Consider the following 19,181-nt stretch of genomic DNA (forward strand, 5'->3'; position numbering starts at 1 on the left):
CTGCACCTCTCTGTTTACAAGCACTATGAGTGAAAAATAAATGATCATAGTCAGACCAACTGTTTTGTTTCTTGATTAAATACCACACCAGAGAAGAAAAGCTTCTGTTCAGAAACATTTTATCGTAAGAGACAACGCACAGAGACAAACAGCCTTTCTTTCACTTATTTTGATTCTCTTTATATTGACATTAACTGCGGTGGTGGTCATCTTAACATCAATGTAGTCATAATTCAACAAAGAGCAGAGAGTACAGGACATTTTTACAAAACAAAAGACAACATCAAAAGTCAGGTGCCGACATATTTCCTTCGGGGTTCACTGAGGATGATTCCTCCATCTTTCATTGCTTTCCTGAATGACTGAACCTGTGGAAGAGAAAGTCAAAGAGATAAATATGAAACAATCAATGACTTAAAGGGATAGTTTGGATTATTTGAAGTGGGACTGTATGAGGTACTTATCCATAGATTGTGTTTTACCCACACTGGCTGGCAGTAAACTGACAGTTGAACAATGTACTGCTGTGGACGGGGTCAGCAGCAAAATGTATTTTAGCCGTCTAAAAAAGGTTTCAGTTTAAGTGTATGCTGTATCAAGAATATTTCCACGGCTTTACTGTGCCATCAGACAGTCTTTTCTGACAGGAAACCTGTTATATTAGCCAAACATCGCTCTCTTCAAAACAAATAAACTGTGAGCGATATCAGTAATTGTACCTTGCAGAACACGAGAGTTATTGAGGGCTGTAAAACGAAGAAAGCTCAACAGAGCCAGGCTTTCTTTGCATGAGCTGGCTCAACAAAACCTAAAACTCAGGTCAAAGATAACCGGTATCATGACGGTGGTTATCAGTTTGCTTTGTTAACTCAGGCTTTCTTCTTTAGGCTCTATTTGCGTTCACATAAAAAAGGACAGTTGGTGCGTCATTTGACTATGGAGAATATAAAAAATGTATTAAGGCAAAAAGCAACACTGTTTCTGCAAACAGGGCAAGAGAGGAAAGCTGTCAGAAAATTACTAATTGATTGATTGTGCTCGCAATGTCTGCAGTTTATTTCTGCCGAGACAACAATTAAACATATTAAACTTGATTCACCAGATTTGAACATAAACTGCTCCAGACCAAGTTATGAGTTCAGTGTAAGTTACCATGGTGATCTAGCTAGGTAAAAAAAGAGAGTCACCTTCGTGACACTGAAAACCCTGGCTTAGGACTCGACATACCTTGCTGATACCTTAATCTTGTTTTGTAGTACACCCCTCAGGCCTACGATCCCTCAGTCTGTTCATTTATTTGTGTTGTTGTGCAACTTTGGTGTTATAAAAGGTCACTTCAGATTCATAAATCACAGAGTAACACAAACAAACTAACAGGGCGAAGCGGCAGCAGACCAGCAGCACCTTTGTTTTGTCTGGTTGGGCAACAGAGAGCAATATCTGGCTTACATAACTGCAGTCTCCTGTCAGACAAGACTGTCTGATGTCAAGGTAAAGCAGTGAAAATATTCTAAATATCACTTAAACTGATATTGATTACTTTTTTGGATGGGCCTGTTTATTAGTGGCTGAAATACGTTCGCTGCTGACCCTGTCCACAGCAGTACATTGCTTAGCTTCTCTGGTTCTTCAAACTGGAAGCATGTTGACAGGCATCTACTACAGAAAATACACTATCAATAAGTACCTCATACAAAAGCACTTCAAATAGTCCAAACTATTCCTTTAAGAGGGTAAAAAAGACATACTAATCAGCTTTCTAACATTTGGTCCTGCGTGTACTCACAGCATCAGAGCGGTACGTCCAGGGAATCGCTCTGTACACCATCCTGTTGATGCCAGCCTGCTGGCATCGATGTGCCAGCACTTCGCCCACAGCCTGACATGCTGCCACACAGCTTGTGGAAGCCAGCTGCTTCTTCACTGCCCACTCCTTGGTTGAACAGGAAAGCACCGGGACAGGAGAGCTGTTGGAGAACACTTGAGCCGTCACATGGTGCTGAGTGCGAGAAAACTCCAACCTAAGAAGAAGAGAGAGACAAAAACAGTAAAGCAGAAGTCAGAGAGGCAGGAGGAATCCAGTGTGAGGAAAACAGGACATCCTATAACAGTTTTTGAATTTATGTGGTTATAATTTATATTCATGCATGCAGATTTCCATTAAAAATAAGATCTCAGTCTCAGTGGGACTTAACAGATACTGAGATTAAGGTTGCATACATGCATGCAGAGTCACAGTTTAATACAGACTAGGCAAGAACAATACAGTATGTCAATCTTTAATTTATTTTTTTCCTGATTAGCTTCTCAATTTTAGTGGTTAAATGTACACTACAGGGTCATTACTTCATTAAATATCTGTCAAGAGTAATTTATGAAATACAAATGAAACTGACTTTTGTTGTTTGACAGTTCAAAGTAATGGAAATCAACTGGAAAATCAAACACCTGATTTTACATAGCAGCTATTATGATGCACCCATAACTGGAAAAGAAAGAGTTTGTGACTTTTCATCCACACACACACACACACAGACCTGTGGTAGAACTGCCGGTGGGGCCAGGTTGTCTTCCAGCCCCGGTCCTTCACAGCCAGAGCCATCTGCTCCAGGTTGCGCGGATTTCGGTTCACAAAGGTCGGGCTCACAGCTTCATTTTCATCTACTTTGGGCTCCTCTGGCTGAGAGGCTGCTTGACTCAGACATCGAACTGGGTAACAGACAAAAAAAATCATAAAACAAAGGCGTAAGATGCCACACAGTTAATGTGAGTCTCTTGTTAATCCATTCCCAAAATAATAATAGAGCCATACGTGCCCTTTTTGAAAGAGATGCTGTCTCTATTCCATATGTTATGGTGTACTAGAATCAGTTTATTAATGACATATATGTGAAGAAGGTGTCTATAATAAATATTACCTTGCCAATCACTACATGTACAAATTAAGCAGACATGTCAACACAAACTCTTTTTTTGTGATGAACATCCAGAAACAGTGTTAACCTGCTTTGGCAGTGTTCTCATACCAAGAAATTCTAGTAAGACCTTTGCAGATTTGTCACTGATCACCATACACATACACATATAATTACGTTTTTAAAAATTAAATCTGATAATAATGGCAAATTATGCAACACAAAGTGCTTCACACACTAATGTATGTCTGCATGTCTTATAATAGTTCTATTTAATGCAATATAACGTACCCCTGGCTCTTGTTATACGTGTTACATATATATTGTTCATTTAACATAACGTTCATAACGTTAGATAAACACAACACCAGGATGTTAGTAACGTTAACTATAAATTGGGCTGTTCACAGACAATGATACAAAGACGGAAAGCAGCTGTAATAAAAAAAAACTCAACCTACCCGTCTGATTTGTAGCCATAACAGGACGACATCGTTGAATTTGACCTATCAGCAGCCGAACACTGCGACTAATCTCGTTCAAAGCCATCTGCTCCTCAACTGCGTTCACCTCATAAACTTCAATAAAGGTCCAGTCAACGTGCTGATATACGGTGAAGCGCTATGTGATCAAAAATTGGAAAACATACTGTTTTCTCTTGCTATTTCATGAAGATTCACCGTGACATGTGGAGCGCCATCTTTGACGTTCGGACAACATCCGGGTCACCCGGTGCAACTGTAGAAGCAACACTGACAGGAACAAACGTCAGCGCTTCAGAAGTTCCGCTTACACGTCATCATCCATAATACAACGATGCGCTTTGATGAACATTTCTGTCCATGTAATTTACAGTAATGTCCAGTGGTGGAAAGTAACTAAATAAATAAAACAAGTACTTATACTTAATTCTTTCCTTTTTGTAGTTTAAACACCGCATGTTTTAGAACATGTCTGCAATTAACCTGTACAAATATACATATATCTGTATAAATGAAAGGTATAAATATGTTTTTATTTTATACTTTTATTTTCTCACATTTTGTTCCACTTCTCTTATTTTAGTTGTATTTTGATGTATCACTCTCTTTTTCTACCTGTGCTTTTTGATCCCCGAGCTACTGTAATAAGTGAAGTTCCTCAGTGTGGGATCAATAATGTTTATCTCATCTTACTAAATTTCAGCTGTGCTTTTTATTCAGCTACATTTATTTGACACAGTTGGAAGATTAAGATTTTTCATAGAAATAATGTGGTCATGTTAAAAATACGATACATTATTAGAAATTAACATACTAAATGTATGGTTGCTTAAAATGAGCTCAGCATAGGTCAGCTTCATGAAAATTCCTTCACATGATAATGAATTAATAATATTGTCTAATAATGTCATACTTTACCACTCTGCTTAAGGTACTTTTACCTTTGATATGTATATTTAGCAAATATTTCTTCTGTACTTTTACTTAAAGGGAAAATTCACCACTTTTTTTACTTGGATGTCCAGTCAGTGTTGATGGTGAATGTAGTTGAGAGAGTCAGTCAGTTCTTCAGTGTCTGTTACACTGAACAAGAAAGGGGAGTTCTCCTGCTGCAAAATCTGTTGCATTCAGTGACGTCACGATGATGTAGTTGGCAACCAAGAAGAACAATAGGCTATTTCAGCTCAGCTCTCTAGTCTATAATGCTATGTTTTGGCCAACAAATTAAAACCTGTAGGCCATCGCACAGACATATATGTGTGTGTGTGTGTGTGTGTGTGTGTGTGTGTGCAGGACTGACCTATGAACAGATACATTTTATGGGGAAGTTTTCCAGATAAAAAGAACTGTGACATTTATTTCTCAACTGATTTTAGTGAGTCATTTTTTTATTCAAGGGTTCCTGATCTATATTGACTAAGTTGAAATTGTTTGACAAATAAACATTATCATGCTTTTCATCCAGAAAAAATGCAGCTTCCCCATTTAAATGCATCTGTTCACATGTCAGTCTTGCCCTCAGTATGTCTTGCCCCTCATCTTGTCCAATATGGCAGCAATATTGTAATGGGCTATATTTACATTTTGGTATTACTACTTACACTAAAGTAATGGACTTCTTCCATCACTGGTAACTTCACAAATTAGTCAAACATACTTGATTTAATAAATGTTGTGACTATGCAACAGGTGAGGTAGTCTGTTGAGTGAATGACTTCTGAGACCAACATTACACAAGAAAATCATATTTAATTTCACTTCAAATTTGATCCATTTTACAGTGCAAACCGGCAGGGAAAAAAAAGAGAGATAAACGTCCATTTTCTTAAGACACTGGTATGACAATGGATGTTATGATCTGTCCCAAAGACTTGCTGTAATGGATAAACAAGCAGTGCAAGTAAGGCACATGAAAAAAAACATTCACTACCAATAAATACCTGTTGTGTGTTGTGCTTGGAAGACATGACAATGAGGAGACGTATCTTTGGCTCATGAAGATCATTCAGATAATTCCCGGCTATCATTTGAAGAATCCCACAGGATTGGCTAATTAAAGCACAATACACCAATCTAACAAGCATACATTCCCTTAAACTGCAGAACGGATTCATTAATTGGTGTGCTTTCCCTTTTCATAATTGATGTCTATATGTTCATACAGTGAAAAGAAAATGATTAGTATTTTTTTTGTTTTGTTTTTGAGCAACAGAGAGAGTAATTACAAAGCAAACACTGATAGTGACAAAAATTAGCAAGGGGATACAAAAGTAATTTTTTTCATTTCATATGCAATTGTAATTCATTATACGAGGACTCATTCTCATTCTACTGATGCAAAAATAACAGTCTGTACCATCATGATCATTGTGCAAGTGAATTAAACCATTTCCTAGCTGACAGGCAGGAGAACACCATTGTTAAGACGGGGAGACAGAGTCATTCTGATGTGTGTAGTTGTAATCCAAGTACTCAGTAATACATAAGTTAGTGTAACCGTTTGGCAATTCAGAGTACTCGTTTGGCCGATCATACAGCAGCCGATGCATTGATCAGAGATGAGAAAGAGAAAGGGCTCAGTTTGTACCCTGATCCGCTGTAAAACTTGTTCTGAAACTCCACCCTGTAAGACACAGAAGCAAAGTCAACATGCAGCAAATATACAAGCTACACATAATCCATTCTCCACCCACTTAATTTGATTAATATGAGGGATGGAAGTTAAAAATGCGGGTCATAGAAATGCATAGGGAGTGAAAAACAGAGGGATAAAAGTGGTTGTAAAATGAAAAACAGAATGAGAAATTATCAGGTGATTTGATTAAAACGGTCGTGATATGTTGAAAACAGCTATGTTTAATCTTTTCCACATCTTCAGTCAACACAAAACTCCCATTTATCATTTTCAGGTAATCAGCATCAAGGGTGGGAGTAACAAAAAATAACCAGGAGAAATAGAAGTGAGGAAAATGCTTATGAATCAATAAGGGGACGTGTTACTGTTACTGGGATACTTTTGGTTCCCAAATAAATGGGTAACCAAGAGCTGAATCTTTTCTCTCAGGCAAAAATGTCCATTATACACTAGAAATATCCAAAGAGTTGGTTCTGAGCACATTCATCCTACCTAAAAAGCACAAAAACCCTTTTCATTTTGGAGCCTCCCTGACTTTAAACACCCTGAAGCTACAAAGTTAACATCACTTGCAAGATAACTCAATGAAATAGGTCGAGTGCCATGAAATTTGCTGAGTGCACTCATCCCCTCTGTCACATTTGTCAGGTGACCAACAGTCAAGAGTACAAAGTGTGCACCGATATGAGGAAACTGTGGCTGGATTATCAAATTATCTGGTTAACTTTGATGACTGAAGCCCCGATCTTCTTATGAATGAGAAAGATCTGTTGGTGGTTTTGGTAAAAACCTAAATTACAAAACATATTATTGTTTGGTTAAAAACACCTACAATGTAGAGCCTTATGTAAAGCTGAATTTAAACAAAAGTCAAAGTCTCTGTGTGCACAGTTATGTTACAGAACGTCGCCATTTGAAAAATAGAAAGGTTCAGACCAATTTTATGATGAAAACCAAGGCAGTTTGGGTGGGAGAATACAAAGGAGAACAGTCAGCACACTGTTAAGCTCCAAATAAATATTTTAATTAACTGAGAACTAAAATATTTATTTGGAGTCTAACGGTGTACAGACTTATCTCCTTTGTAATCTCAAGTGATACTTTTTGTCTTGAAACTGAATATTTTTCTCTGAATGTACACACACGTGGCTCCTCTTCTGGAGCTAGGAACAGGAGAAAAAGTCCTTTGTTTGCAGTTTTTGGCATCTTATAAGTCCATAAATAACATAACTTACTAAATAACCCTTTTAAACACGGACTAAAGCAAAGATTTTAGTCAGTGTAGATATCAAGCCTACATATTAATCCTGCTTTGTGAAACCTGACAAGAGGCAACCAATAACATTCATAACATGACTGTCTATTAGTGACTTAGTTGTGTTTCTGTTGAGGCCTTTAAATCCAAACTTATAACTCATTTGGTTTTCTTATCTTTCAATTAGTGGTTATTCTTATTATTTGTTCAAGCATCATAGTCTAGATCTTGTGTATCAGTCTGTAGCTTTGAGATTTCCTCCATTTTTTTCTTGTTAAAAGGATTTTTTAAGAGATGTATTACCCAAATTGAGGTCGTAGGGACGCAGGGTGTTGTACGCTGTACAGATCGTAAAGCTCCCCGAGTCAAATTGAGATTTGTGATTTTGGAATATACATAAAATTTGACTGTCTTATGACTAGAATATTTGCATTTTTTTTTAAAAAAGCAGGTAAGCAGCAGTAAAAAGTGTCTTCATCCTTACCAGTGTAGACGGAGTGCATGCAGGAAAGCTGAGAGTCCCTCCATAACCAGTAAGATGGAGACAGTCAACACAGCAAAGAAGGCAAAAATCACAAAGAGGACTGCAGAGCCCACATAACCCTGCCACTTCAGGGCAAGACGCATCACCATCACCCACAAAACCTCTGACAGCTCTGCAGAGACACAAATAACACATCAGTGCTTGGAAAAAAATGTGTGTGTGAATAACTGGCTAAAAAAAGAATAGAATGAGTGCATTTGATTTTAGAGAGGAAGTCTGTGTGCATGTGTGTGAATTATGAGAATATGATGGTGTGTAACGCGTGTGCTACTAACGTGCGTGTGCCAAGCTGAGGGCCCAGAGTCGGAGGTAAGAGGCTGTGTTGGAGATGCAGCCCAGGCAGTACTCTATGGTGTGGATCGCCTGGTGCATGAACACGTTTGCAGCATCGAACTCCTGCAAACAGCGCAGTTTAAATGCCAGAACCACAACAGTTCATCTTTGACCATTTTTAGTCTGTTCAGTGAATTACACAGGCATCTTTCTTACCTCCTCTTCAGCAGCTCCTCCTTCCACCTCCCCCTGACGGGTGTTGATGGAGCCGTTGTCAGCCACCAGCGGACGTCTGTCTTCCTCCTGATGTCACAGAGACCCAGAAATTATCAGAAAATACATCCAACTCGAGAACGAGGTTCAAAAATCTCAGTCAAACAGGCACGCTCACCATATAACGTCGTCTCCTCCGGAATGTGATGTATTCACACAGGGGTTTCCCCAGCAGGAGGACAGGGACAGCACACAGGGCCAGCCCCACCAGGACCTTCTGCACAATCATCTACACAAGGAGTTACAGGACCAGATGTTAACCTTTGAAGCAACGCATTTTCACTTTAGCAAAGCTATTTTAAAGGACAACACAGGTGTTTTTGCAAATTGTTGCCCTTTAACTACAAATAGCATGTACTGCCATGGTTGGGGCGGTTTGGGTGATATTTATTTTGACCTTCCAGATGTTCAGTGGTTTCACTTCATATTAGTGCTGTATGAAAATGAGCCTGCAGAGACTTGAAACTAACTTGACATTGATATTCCTCAAATTGCCGAAACTGTCTAATTACACAACCACTTAAACTCTGCCATCATATGAAGACCTAAGAAATTCATTTAAACATTTTAAGAAGTCTTCTATTCATGTGTTCATGCATTTGTGGGAAACTTGACACCTGAGGTTTGAGTGTAATCTGCCAAACGACACTGCCTTCACAAGCTACATACTGTCAGAATATAAGACCCAGAGGAGACAAGCACACGCTGTGGGGAAAAAGTAAATGCAGGTTTCACACATCTAATCAAATTAGTGGCATCCAGAAACTTATGAAAATGCATTTTTCAATATAAAAAACTTTGTCATGCTTAAAAATGGCTATTAGTTATGGAAAGTATAAGCAAACTGTAGACCAGAGTTGAAACATTGACAGGTTGACACACACACCTGTCACTCTCACACACAAACACACCTGTCCGTTATAAAGCTGTGGGTTTCCTGGGTTGTCTGTGAAGAGGAACATGTCTATGAAGTGGATAAGTATGCTGGGAGCAGTTTGGGAATCGGCGGGGGTGTAGGCGATCCACTTGAAGACCACCATAAACACCAGGTAGCCAAACAGACAAAGCATAAAGAAGAGCTCAGGGATCAGCACAAGGAACACGCTGCTGATCTGACCAAAGTGCCTGGAGAAAACACAAACAACAAGGACAGAAAGAAGGGAAAAAACAATTAGCAAAGATAAGTCAGAATAAACATGAAAAGAAAACAGAATGAACCAAAGAAGTAAAACATGTAGACTTACCAGTAGTTGAAGAATGACAAGCTGACTCCAAAAGTCATGTGAATGACACCGATGATAACTGACATCTTCATCTTGTATGAGTTCAAGAAAGTAAGTTTGTTGTTGGCCAGCCCCCAGACCTGACAACGACACAAGAGAAGAAACAGTCAGGATGGATGCTGAGATGAACAAGATAACAGCATGAAAGAAAATGAAGTCATGAAGGTTTGAGGAGTGTGGTGGTCATACAGGGTCAATGCCGAACGGATAGGGGCCGGTGAAAACACCAAGCAGATCGGGATTCATGGTTAAGTACTGGCTCCCTGCAAGGACTGATGAACTGAGGGAAAATACAAACAGGTAAGACGATGAGAATCGAGATTTGAGGAGATTATAGGGAACAGAAAACATGAATTCAAGCTTGCAGGTATAATGTCCTCACTTCCACACGTTCTTCTCAAACATCGGGCCGACGTGCCATCCTGAGTTGAAGGTGCTGAGGCCTCTGCTGAAGCACTCGTTGTAAATGGCCCCCGTGTAGATGGAGAACAGTCCCATCAGCAGAATCAGATATCTTCCTCCAAACATCATCCTCCAGATCTGAAACACACCGATGGATTCTATTTCAGCATTTAATGAAAGGTCAAAGACTTAGTTCAGCTGTCTTGTTTTATATATACTTTTTTTTGCAGAAATCATACACATTTTTTATCTTTAAAACAGCTACAGGAAATTTTCCTATTATGTTGATTATGGAGGCCCATGTGAATACTTGCAGCAGTGTTTCCTCTGCCATTACCACAATTTAACATCAAACATAAAATAATCTTAAGAAAAATCTCCTTCTGCTTCTTTTTAACTGGCTGGCGTATGACTCATTGCACTTTTGGCAGGGAAAAGGTAAACACAGGCTCTTCCGGTCTGCATGCCATAAAACATTTAATCTGATTAAAAGAGGAATCTGAGCCAGTGAAAGACATTAAGAAAGACTCAGCCAATGTTCTTGATGATGGTCTTGTAGATAGAGACTATTTCATAACTAGTTAAAACTCCTTGTAGTATATTAAAAGACAATATATAGCCACAATAAAAAGGTCTGCAAAAAAACAACACAACAACAGTGAACTGAACAACTGAATTTATCTACTGTACAACTGAGATATGCAGGGGAATAGTTTCTGTTGATGTGTGTGCCCATAAACAGATCACATGACAGGGTCCACGCTATGTTGCTCTCAATAAAATGAAATGAATTGTTTTAGCATGAAGGTACCATTTATTTCTGACTGACAGCTCCATTTTGTATGGAGTTGGTAAAAAACCTAAATTCATCAAACACTCAATCAAATCTTTCATCTCTCTAAAAGCAGTGTACAATAATTGAAGTAGTAAATAACTAAAACATCAATAATATTTGGCAAAACATAAGTTTTAGTTAAATGTTAATCTTCTCAGTTTTAGTTCTTGAATTTTAATTGATCATTTTCTTATTTAAAAGGTCCAGTGCGTATTATTTATGAGAACATACTATAATAGTCATAAGTATGTTTTCATCAGTGTATAATCACCAGAAAGTAAGAACAGGTGTGTTTTTTCGTTAGAATGTACTGTTTATATCTACTGAAGGTTTGAGTTGTCTTCCAAAACAGGATCATTGTTGATTTTATTTAAATAAACCTGCTAACATCCTAAGCTTATGGGTGTTTACATTGTTTATTAGAAGATCATCATTTTATTAGTAAAACCAATTAGACCATTCATTTATGTCTGTTGTTAAGCACACAGACACTTATTATCTTAAAAAGTTTTAACGTTTAAACAGAGGGAATTAAGTCAAACTTGTAAAACGTTAAATGCAACATTATATTTCTAAAAACAAGCTACATCTAATCCAAGATTACAAAAAAAGTGTACTGTTTTGCGCATTTAAATTCATGACTTTGCAGGTCAGACATAAGAAATGTAAACATGTGGCCCCTTGGCACCTTTCTTTTTTTCAAATCTGGCCTTAATAAAGAGTAAGCGAATAGGCCTGTCTGACACATTTGAAAGGGGAGTGTGAGGTGAGGTGATTGCCATCTGCAAACTCACTGATAGATGCCACTAAATCCTACACTGGTTTTAAAGCTGTTGACTGGCTTTTTGGCTTTCTGGGATTTGAATCAGATTCAATACAATACAATCAAATCCAAACCTGAGCAACTGTGAATGTGTGTGTGTGTGTGTGTGTGTGTGTGTGTGTGTGTGTGTGTGTGTGTGTGTGTGTGTAGACACTGTGAGTAAATATCCACTGAATCACCTCGTTGGTGTTGTTCCTCAGTTTGGGGTCTTTCTCCTCAAGGACCATCCAGAGGGCAGCGAGCGTCATGAGTAAACCATGACCCACATCCCCAAACATCACAGCAAACAGGAAGGGGAATGTAATGATGGTGTACACCGCTGCAGAGGAAAAAAAAGAGAGAGAGAGAGAGAGAGAGAGAGAGAGAGAGAGAGAGAGAAACAAATATTACCAAACTAAAAGAAAAAAAACATGCTGAGCATGCTCTTGCTTCTGGCAGCTGAAGAATTTTTTTTAGCAGTGTACTGCTGTACCTGGATTGACTTCACGGTAGCTGGCTACTCCATAGGCATCAACAATGTTTTGGAAACCAGCTGTGAAAGAGTTGAGGGGAAACAAGGTGGGTGGAGGGGTGGAAGAGGGCAGGCGGTTGTAGAAAGAGTCAACCCCACTGCCACTCTTCCTCTGAGTATGGAGAAGAGGGTTGGATAAAAATGAAAAGTGAGAAAATAGGCATTTTGCTCATTTATGTCAAGTATCATCATCTATATCTTTATGTTTCTGCTGTCCCCTGTTGTCTTACCCCTCCCTCTCTCAGAGCGCTCTGCAGTTCAGGCAGCTTGGCAGTGGGACACCAGGCCTCAGCAATCAGGCATTTGTCAGTGACGGAGGGGCTGCAGAGGTTCAGCACCATCTGGACCGCCTTGCACTTCTGCACTCGCACCTTCCACTGGGGCAGCACAGCCACCACCCGCATCAGCAGCTGCTGCAGGAAGACCTCGGTCTGAGACAACACCTGAAGCAGAGGGAAGTGAGAGTGGGTGCATAAGCAGCATGTTTCAGAAATATTAAGCAGAGAAAAATAGAAACTAAGCAGCAACCTCCAAAACTGAAAAATGAAGCCAATGCGAAAAAGCGAAAAAAAAAAAAAAAAAAAAGCAGTAAATATATGTTTCTCAAATGTTTCCAACAAAGTCAAACGTGGAAAAATCCATAATTTATTTTATGTATTTAGTTAGCAGTGCACTTCCTGCTAGCAAGTGGTAGCTAGTTGCCAAATGCCATAACTTCCAAGAAAATATGGGATACGTAAGATTCATCAGAAAGTGAAGAAGGAAGTCGGCGAACATAACTAAATATAACATGAATAAACCTTTAATACCTCATCCATGGATGTTATTTCTACTGGAGTCAGATTTTCATCAGCTATGGTGGCTGTTTAACAACTCTTTAAGATAACTTTAAGATAACAACTCCCATGATCCCACACCACTTTGTGACATCATCAAACTATGTCTTTTGTCATTGTTTTAATGTGAGAGAGACCCCAAGCAGCCGAACTTACATAATGTGCATTTTAATTATATCACAAGTTTAACTGCTTCATTGTGCCTGCCTCAGCTCCACCCACATTCCACCTCTTTTCTCATTAGCCAAGACTTAGCTGGGCGTAAGCACTGCCAAGATGGCAACAGCCAGAGCCTCCACACTGAGCTTCAAAGCGGCTCTTCAGAAACCTACATGTGACATCATGGAGACCAAAGACATATATCGTATACATAGACACCATTTACATACATGTAAATGGGGGAGCTGCTGCGTTTACATTTCTCAACCGAGCAATTCGAGGTCTCATGTTCTACATGGAGTAAGTTAGAAAAAAAAACTTTTCTTCTACATGCAGATCATAGACCCTTAAATATGATGTCTAATCGGTTGAGAAATGTAAACATTAGTGTTTTTTATCCAGAAAAAACAGCACACACAGGTGTTCACAGGTGAGTTTTGACCTGACCAATATGACAGATGATGTTGATGTATCACACTGGATGCAACAGGCCTAAGCTGTTAATGTAGCATCTATATATGTCTGTGATGGAGACCATTGTCCATGATTTATACAGCCTATCAATAAAACCCACACCTCTGCTATTTTTGTGTTCTATTTTCTACATTAATAGGGAATAAATCCTAGTGATTGTGTCAACATTCAGTGCTTTTATAAACATCCACTACACTCACTGATTTGATGTCTTCAATTCTGCCTTGAAGTCCCTGGAGAATCTCCTCTCTCTCTGCAGTGCTCTCAGGGTATGCAAATGTCTGTGTGCGGAAGCTGTGAGGACGGGAAATCAAAAAAAGACACTAAGGTGTGCATATCTACAATTAAAAAAAAAATCTAACAGATGCAAAGATTTACCCACCAATCACAGATCTTCTTGACTTTCTGTCCGATCTGATCTCCCCAGTAGGAAATGAGGAACACTGTCCATTGCACCATTTCCCCCTGCATGGAGAAACATCAAACAGCTGTGATAAAACACTCACAGAAAAACTCATTAGATGTGACAAATCATCAGAGACTAACAGAAATAGCTTTCATATTTATGATCCCCTCTGTTTCTCTGTCTCTCTCCCAGTTCCCACCGTGTCCGGGTGCTCAAGTCGATCCTCCATTTCTCTGAAATCCACAATAATATAACCTCGACACGCCCGCCACAACAGCCGTTCAAATGAGGGGACCTTCCAAGGATGGACCACTCCTGCCACAAAACTGAGAGAGCAGAGATGCAACAGAAGACATGTTAAATTCAGATAAAAACGCAAAACACATACTGGCCACCCTCTCGTTCCCAAGTCCCTTACGGACTGAGCTACTGAAGTCCTGTTCAAGCAAATGAGATCTACCTGAGGTGGACATCTTGGCGGTTATCAAACAGGCCTTGGCTTTCCAATACAGGTGGTGGCGCCTGTGAGAAGAAGACAAAGGTGAAGTAATTTGTTTTTGTAGTTTTAGTTTGCAGATATCACTTTCTTACTAAAGCACAGTAATTTAAAAAAGCTTAATAAATTATGCAAGATTTGTTAGAACAATGTTGTTTTAACTACCTGTGAGGCTGTGAGAGAGTGTGTCTTGGTCAGGACTCCTCGGTACTGACAGAGTTGGGTCAGCTGAGCCCGGAGACTGTCTCTGTTCCTGGACACCTGGTGGGACAAATTAAAATCTGTTAATCCAATAAGTTCTTCCACTTTTGATGGTGTACTAATGAGAAACGGAGGCTCTTTTATGATTTATCATGTCAGCGTCGGTTTAAGCACCCACCTCTTTGAGCTCTCTGGCCAGTCTCTCACACTCTTCCTCTATGGTGATGAGTTCGCGGGGCTGAGGGGCCAAAGGCGTAGGACAGGGTGGAGGGAGGGGTCCCTGCAAGGGTGGAGACAGGGAGCGATTGATCTCCTGCTCCAGGAAGGCTGAAGGGCAGATTTAAAAAAAAAAAGGTAAGAAAGAGCAATAAATAAAACGAACATGGTCAGGCGACATTTAATGCTTGTATTGCGGTTTTTGAACAAAACTTGAAATCCCTCTCGTCATGTTATGATGTTATCAAATGATTACAGGGCTTATGTCCATAGAGCATTTTTCACTGGCAGAAGAGCACATCGCTGGGATGAAGCACTTGTGCAGTGAGAGAGGAAAAAAAACAATACTTGCGAGTTTTGTTTTGACAACTGTATTTTGACAATTTCTAACACTTGTGCTAGTAGCTTAACAAGCGCACTGTGGCTGTGTAAAACAAGAACTGCAAACAAAGCAGGCGGAAATATGACTTTTCTTCTTCTGTGCCTCTGTGCTCTGCTGTCCACTGTTTTCTGTCTGATATATCATAAAGTAGCCTGATCTTTATGTGCACCTTTGCAGAAATATCGAGTTTAAACACAATGTATAGACATGGGAAAAATACATGAAGTTGCTTGGCACTTGGGCATTTGATTTAGAATTTGAATGCCAATGTTTCTGCAGTGTTCAGTACAGCCCTCAAACATGCAAAAATAATGAAAATATAGGTGGGGGAACTATGAGTCAACACTTACTAAAAGTTTTTTCAAGTTCCTCGCATCGTCTGACCTCACCAACAAACTTCCTCTGAAAGGCGTTCACATTCGGATTTAACTAAAACAAAAAGGGGAGAGGAAGAAGGTTACTCATGTTCATCTGATCACAGTAGGAGAGAAGGAAAAGGTTGCTGTGTCTCATGGTGACTCAAAGCAGCGACTAGTTTACCATCGGATCTGTAGCTCAGATTTAGAACCAGTACCAAACACCAACTAGTACCAAATATACAAGATAACCATATTCAGTTGTAATTTTATCAATTACTGTGCAATTACTAATAACAGGGATTCAACAAGTTAAGTGTAAGACTTTTTAGGACATTTTTAAGACCATTAGAAATGCAATTTCAGATCTATTTCATGTCCATAAAGGGGAAAAAAGTATGAAGGATATGATTTTATATGACAGATATTTGACAACTGAGTGATAAAGTTGTTAGTGCAGAGTGGGTCACACTAAAGCCGAACTCAATTAGTGTTCATCGGTTCCATGTTGGGTTTGTTTTGCAGTTGTTACAGTGTCATCAATACAAGATTTGCCCAAAGACATTTAAAATTTAGACTGAAAATGCAACTTTATAAAAGTAACATTCATTTCATAACCTAATCAATTTTTAAAATCTGCGGTACTTAAGACAATTTAGACATTTTAAGGCCTAAAATCCAAATTATTGGATTTAAGATGTTATAAAGTTCACCTCCAATCATGTTTTGAACTATATAAAATACTCTGCAAGAAATAATTAATTGTGTCTGTTATTGTAAGGTTGTTGTTTTTTTGCAAAACAAGTTCAAATTCATTGTTCTAATGGCTTACATATAGCTCTACACCTTGCCTTCATTTGGTACTCAAGGTTCATGAATATGCAAGTAGTCCCTGTCTTCTCCACACATCAAACCCCCATTTGCAGGAGAATTTTAGGAAATGTGGGAAAATAGTTGTACATGGAAAAGCATTCTGACTCAAACAATAGGTGACTGGTGGAGTCACTACAATATGATGAACCATGAGCTAAACTGAGTTTGTTCAAGTTACTCACGTCTCTGAACTCAACCAGGCCCAGCTCTCCCAGCTCACTGACACAATTGTAGGCCGAGCCGGACTGAAGGAAGAGCTGCACCAGGCACACCTCCTCACTGCGAAACATGGAGCCCATCGCTGCCTGCACGACACCAAGGGAACAAGTCCAAATTAATAATAATAAATTGACAATATGGCCTGGGTGCTGTAGTGTATAGTGAAATGAGGGATTACTGAGTGAAGAGGGGAGAGGCAGTCAACAGTAAAAAAAAAAAAAAAACGTTCACAGAGGACATCTGTTTTCAGATAGGACAATAACACCTCTCTGTGACAATGGTGAAACTCATAGGAAACTAAAGAAAAGGGAAGTGTCAGATCCTCCTGGCTGTGATGATCAGGTGGGATTTCCACTGTTTCACAGGCTTGTTTCAATATTAAAAGTTCTAACCTTTTTCATGTGTGAGAAAATCCCTCGATTGCACACTAAAAAACATTGCTGTCAGTTTATTACATCCACCTAACTAAAACTAAGACACTCTGGGACAAGAGCTCTGCAGTAAATCCAGCCTATATGAAGGTTTGAATGCTCAGTTTTTGTTAAGGCTGTTTTAGAGAGGTGTTGATTCAAATTTGTGGTTATTTTGGAGGCTGTAATTCCCATTGACCTAGAGCCGTGTACTGTGGTTTATTTAGACTAACCTCATTGATATAAATGGACTGGGGGAAATACCACAGCAACACCAAAAGCTACAGGCTCCAACGTGACCATGAAGTTGAAACAAGAGGTTTCAACATAAACTGAACATTACATCCTTCATGATGGTGGGATGTTTGAGCAAAGCAGTTGTGTGAGACTGAACTAGTTTTAGCTGAATCCACCTATAAACTGACAGTACTTGTACTTTACTTAAGTATATCCATTCTGTGCTAGTTTATACTTCTACACTACAGTTCAGAGGAACATATTCTAGTTTCTGTTGAAGTACATTTATACAACAGTTCTGGGTTACTAGTTACTTTTCAAATTAAGATGGTCCAGTGCCATGTCTCTGATTTCTGTGAGTTATTGATGGGACTTACTCCCTCTAAACTTTTTGATCAAATTATCCAATATTTTACAGAACTTCATTGAATGAGGTAGTTAAAACTAGACCCAGGGGTTCAGGGTGCTACTGGTGCATTGTTTCATCAGTTTACCCAATAATGTAAAATATGCAGTTAACCGGAACTGCAACAATTAATCAATTAATCAATTAGTTGTCAACTATTAAATTCATTGCCAACAATTGTGATAATCAGTTTATTGGTTCAAATTATTTTTTAAGAAAATAAAAGTCAAAATGCATTCATTCATTCAAAATCGATTCATTTAATCCAGCTTTTTAAGTGTTTATATTTTCTAGTTTCTTTACTCCTTTATGACAGTAAAACGAGTATTTCAGGGCTGTGGACAAAAGAAGACATTTGAAGACACCACTCTGGGTGTTCAACGAGTTTATAAAGTTACTGAAATGTTTTTATTTTAAAAGGGACGTTTTTCAAACGACTACTTTTATTTATTTCAGGATTTTTTTTATTTCATAATGCCACATTTATTTATTTCGTTGTCACATTTATTCGTGTATTCATTTATCAAATATAAATACTAAAATATAAATATAATACTAAATGGCATTCCATATTCTTCACCACATTCTTCACCACTGAATAAGCATTAAGATGCAAGATGTATTAATAAAGATGAAAGGTAACGTGATTGACAACTACAAACACATCAATAAAAGTGTACAACAAAGATTTCTAAAGGAATTTCTCGACTGCCAGTTGTTTCACCTCTTTAGTGTCTCCATGTTTAACGTTACAGGTCCACATTTTTTTCGCTACGATCATCAGAAATAGGACATAAGTTTCGTTTTCAGTGGCAAGTCATGGGGCTGAAAGGTTAGCAGTCAAACAAAAGATGCAGCAGACGTTACAACATTAAAACGACGACAGTCTTGGCTGATTTGGGAAATTCCGCGAAGAGAAATCAAAGTGGCACAAGGATTTAATTAATTCATGACAATAGCAGTCCACACACGGTTCATATGAGCGCAAAATGACGCTAAACACGAGCCGTCTCACCTGTCTGTCTCCTGAATTCCGCTGGACTCCAACCTGCTATCTCTCGGGCTGTCCAGCACCGTACGGACGGACAGACCGGTGACTGTTAACCGGGACAAACCAGACGTGTTTATGAGAAGTTCTCCACTTCCCGTTTGCGAGAGTCACGTTACTGCGGCCTCACGTGACGGTTGACGTTCGTCTCTCATTTGGCCACGAGAGGTCGAGATTTTCAGTTACACAAATGGCGGCAAAGACTGTCGACGACGTTAGTTCGGTTTAGAT

General features: G+C 39.0%; 2 protein-coding genes across 2 annotated transcripts; both read right to left on the reverse strand.

The window, feature by feature from the left end:
* Nucleotides 1-102: 102 nt before the first annotated feature.
* On the reverse strand, nucleotides 103-3,652 carry mrpl18 (mitochondrial ribosomal protein L18). Its single transcript, XM_084719252.1, has 4 exons — nucleotides 3,377-3,652; nucleotides 2,538-2,709; nucleotides 1,787-2,021; nucleotides 103-368 (listed from the first exon to the last, which is right to left on the reverse strand). The coding sequence occupies exons 1-4, from the start codon at nucleotides 3,462-3,464 to the stop codon at nucleotides 291-293; spliced, it is 573 nt and encodes a 190-aa protein (XP_084575378.1). The 5' UTR covers nucleotides 3,465-3,652; the 3' UTR covers nucleotides 103-290.
* Nucleotides 3,653-5,126: 1,474 nt separating this feature from the next.
* LOC146326886 (V-type proton ATPase 116 kDa subunit a 3-like) lies at nucleotides 5,127-19,059 on the reverse strand. Its single transcript, XM_084719253.1, has 21 exons — nucleotides 18,918-19,059; nucleotides 16,813-16,935; nucleotides 15,752-15,830; nucleotides 14,982-15,130; nucleotides 14,768-14,863; nucleotides 14,567-14,628; nucleotides 14,306-14,432; nucleotides 14,083-14,165; nucleotides 13,901-13,994; nucleotides 12,462-12,674; nucleotides 12,193-12,343; nucleotides 11,900-12,039; nucleotides 10,043-10,200; nucleotides 9,850-9,940; nucleotides 9,622-9,740; nucleotides 9,289-9,502; nucleotides 8,496-8,606; nucleotides 8,321-8,407; nucleotides 8,107-8,227; nucleotides 7,772-7,943; nucleotides 5,127-6,020 (listed from the first exon to the last, which is right to left on the reverse strand). Exons 2-21 carry the CDS (start codon nucleotides 16,927-16,929, stop codon nucleotides 5,927-5,929), a joined length of 2,478 nt encoding a protein of 825 aa, XP_084575379.1. The 5' UTR covers nucleotides 16,930-16,935; nucleotides 18,918-19,059; the 3' UTR covers nucleotides 5,127-5,926.
* Nucleotides 19,060-19,181: the final 122 nt, after the last annotated feature.

Source organism: Lutjanus erythropterus, chromosome 5, assembly GCF_056507025.1.
Source record: "Lutjanus erythropterus isolate fLutEry1 chromosome 5, fLutEry1.hap2, whole genome shotgun sequence".
In the NCBI taxonomy this organism is placed as follows: Eukaryota; Metazoa; Chordata; class Actinopteri; order Lutjaniformes; family Lutjanidae; genus Lutjanus; species Lutjanus erythropterus.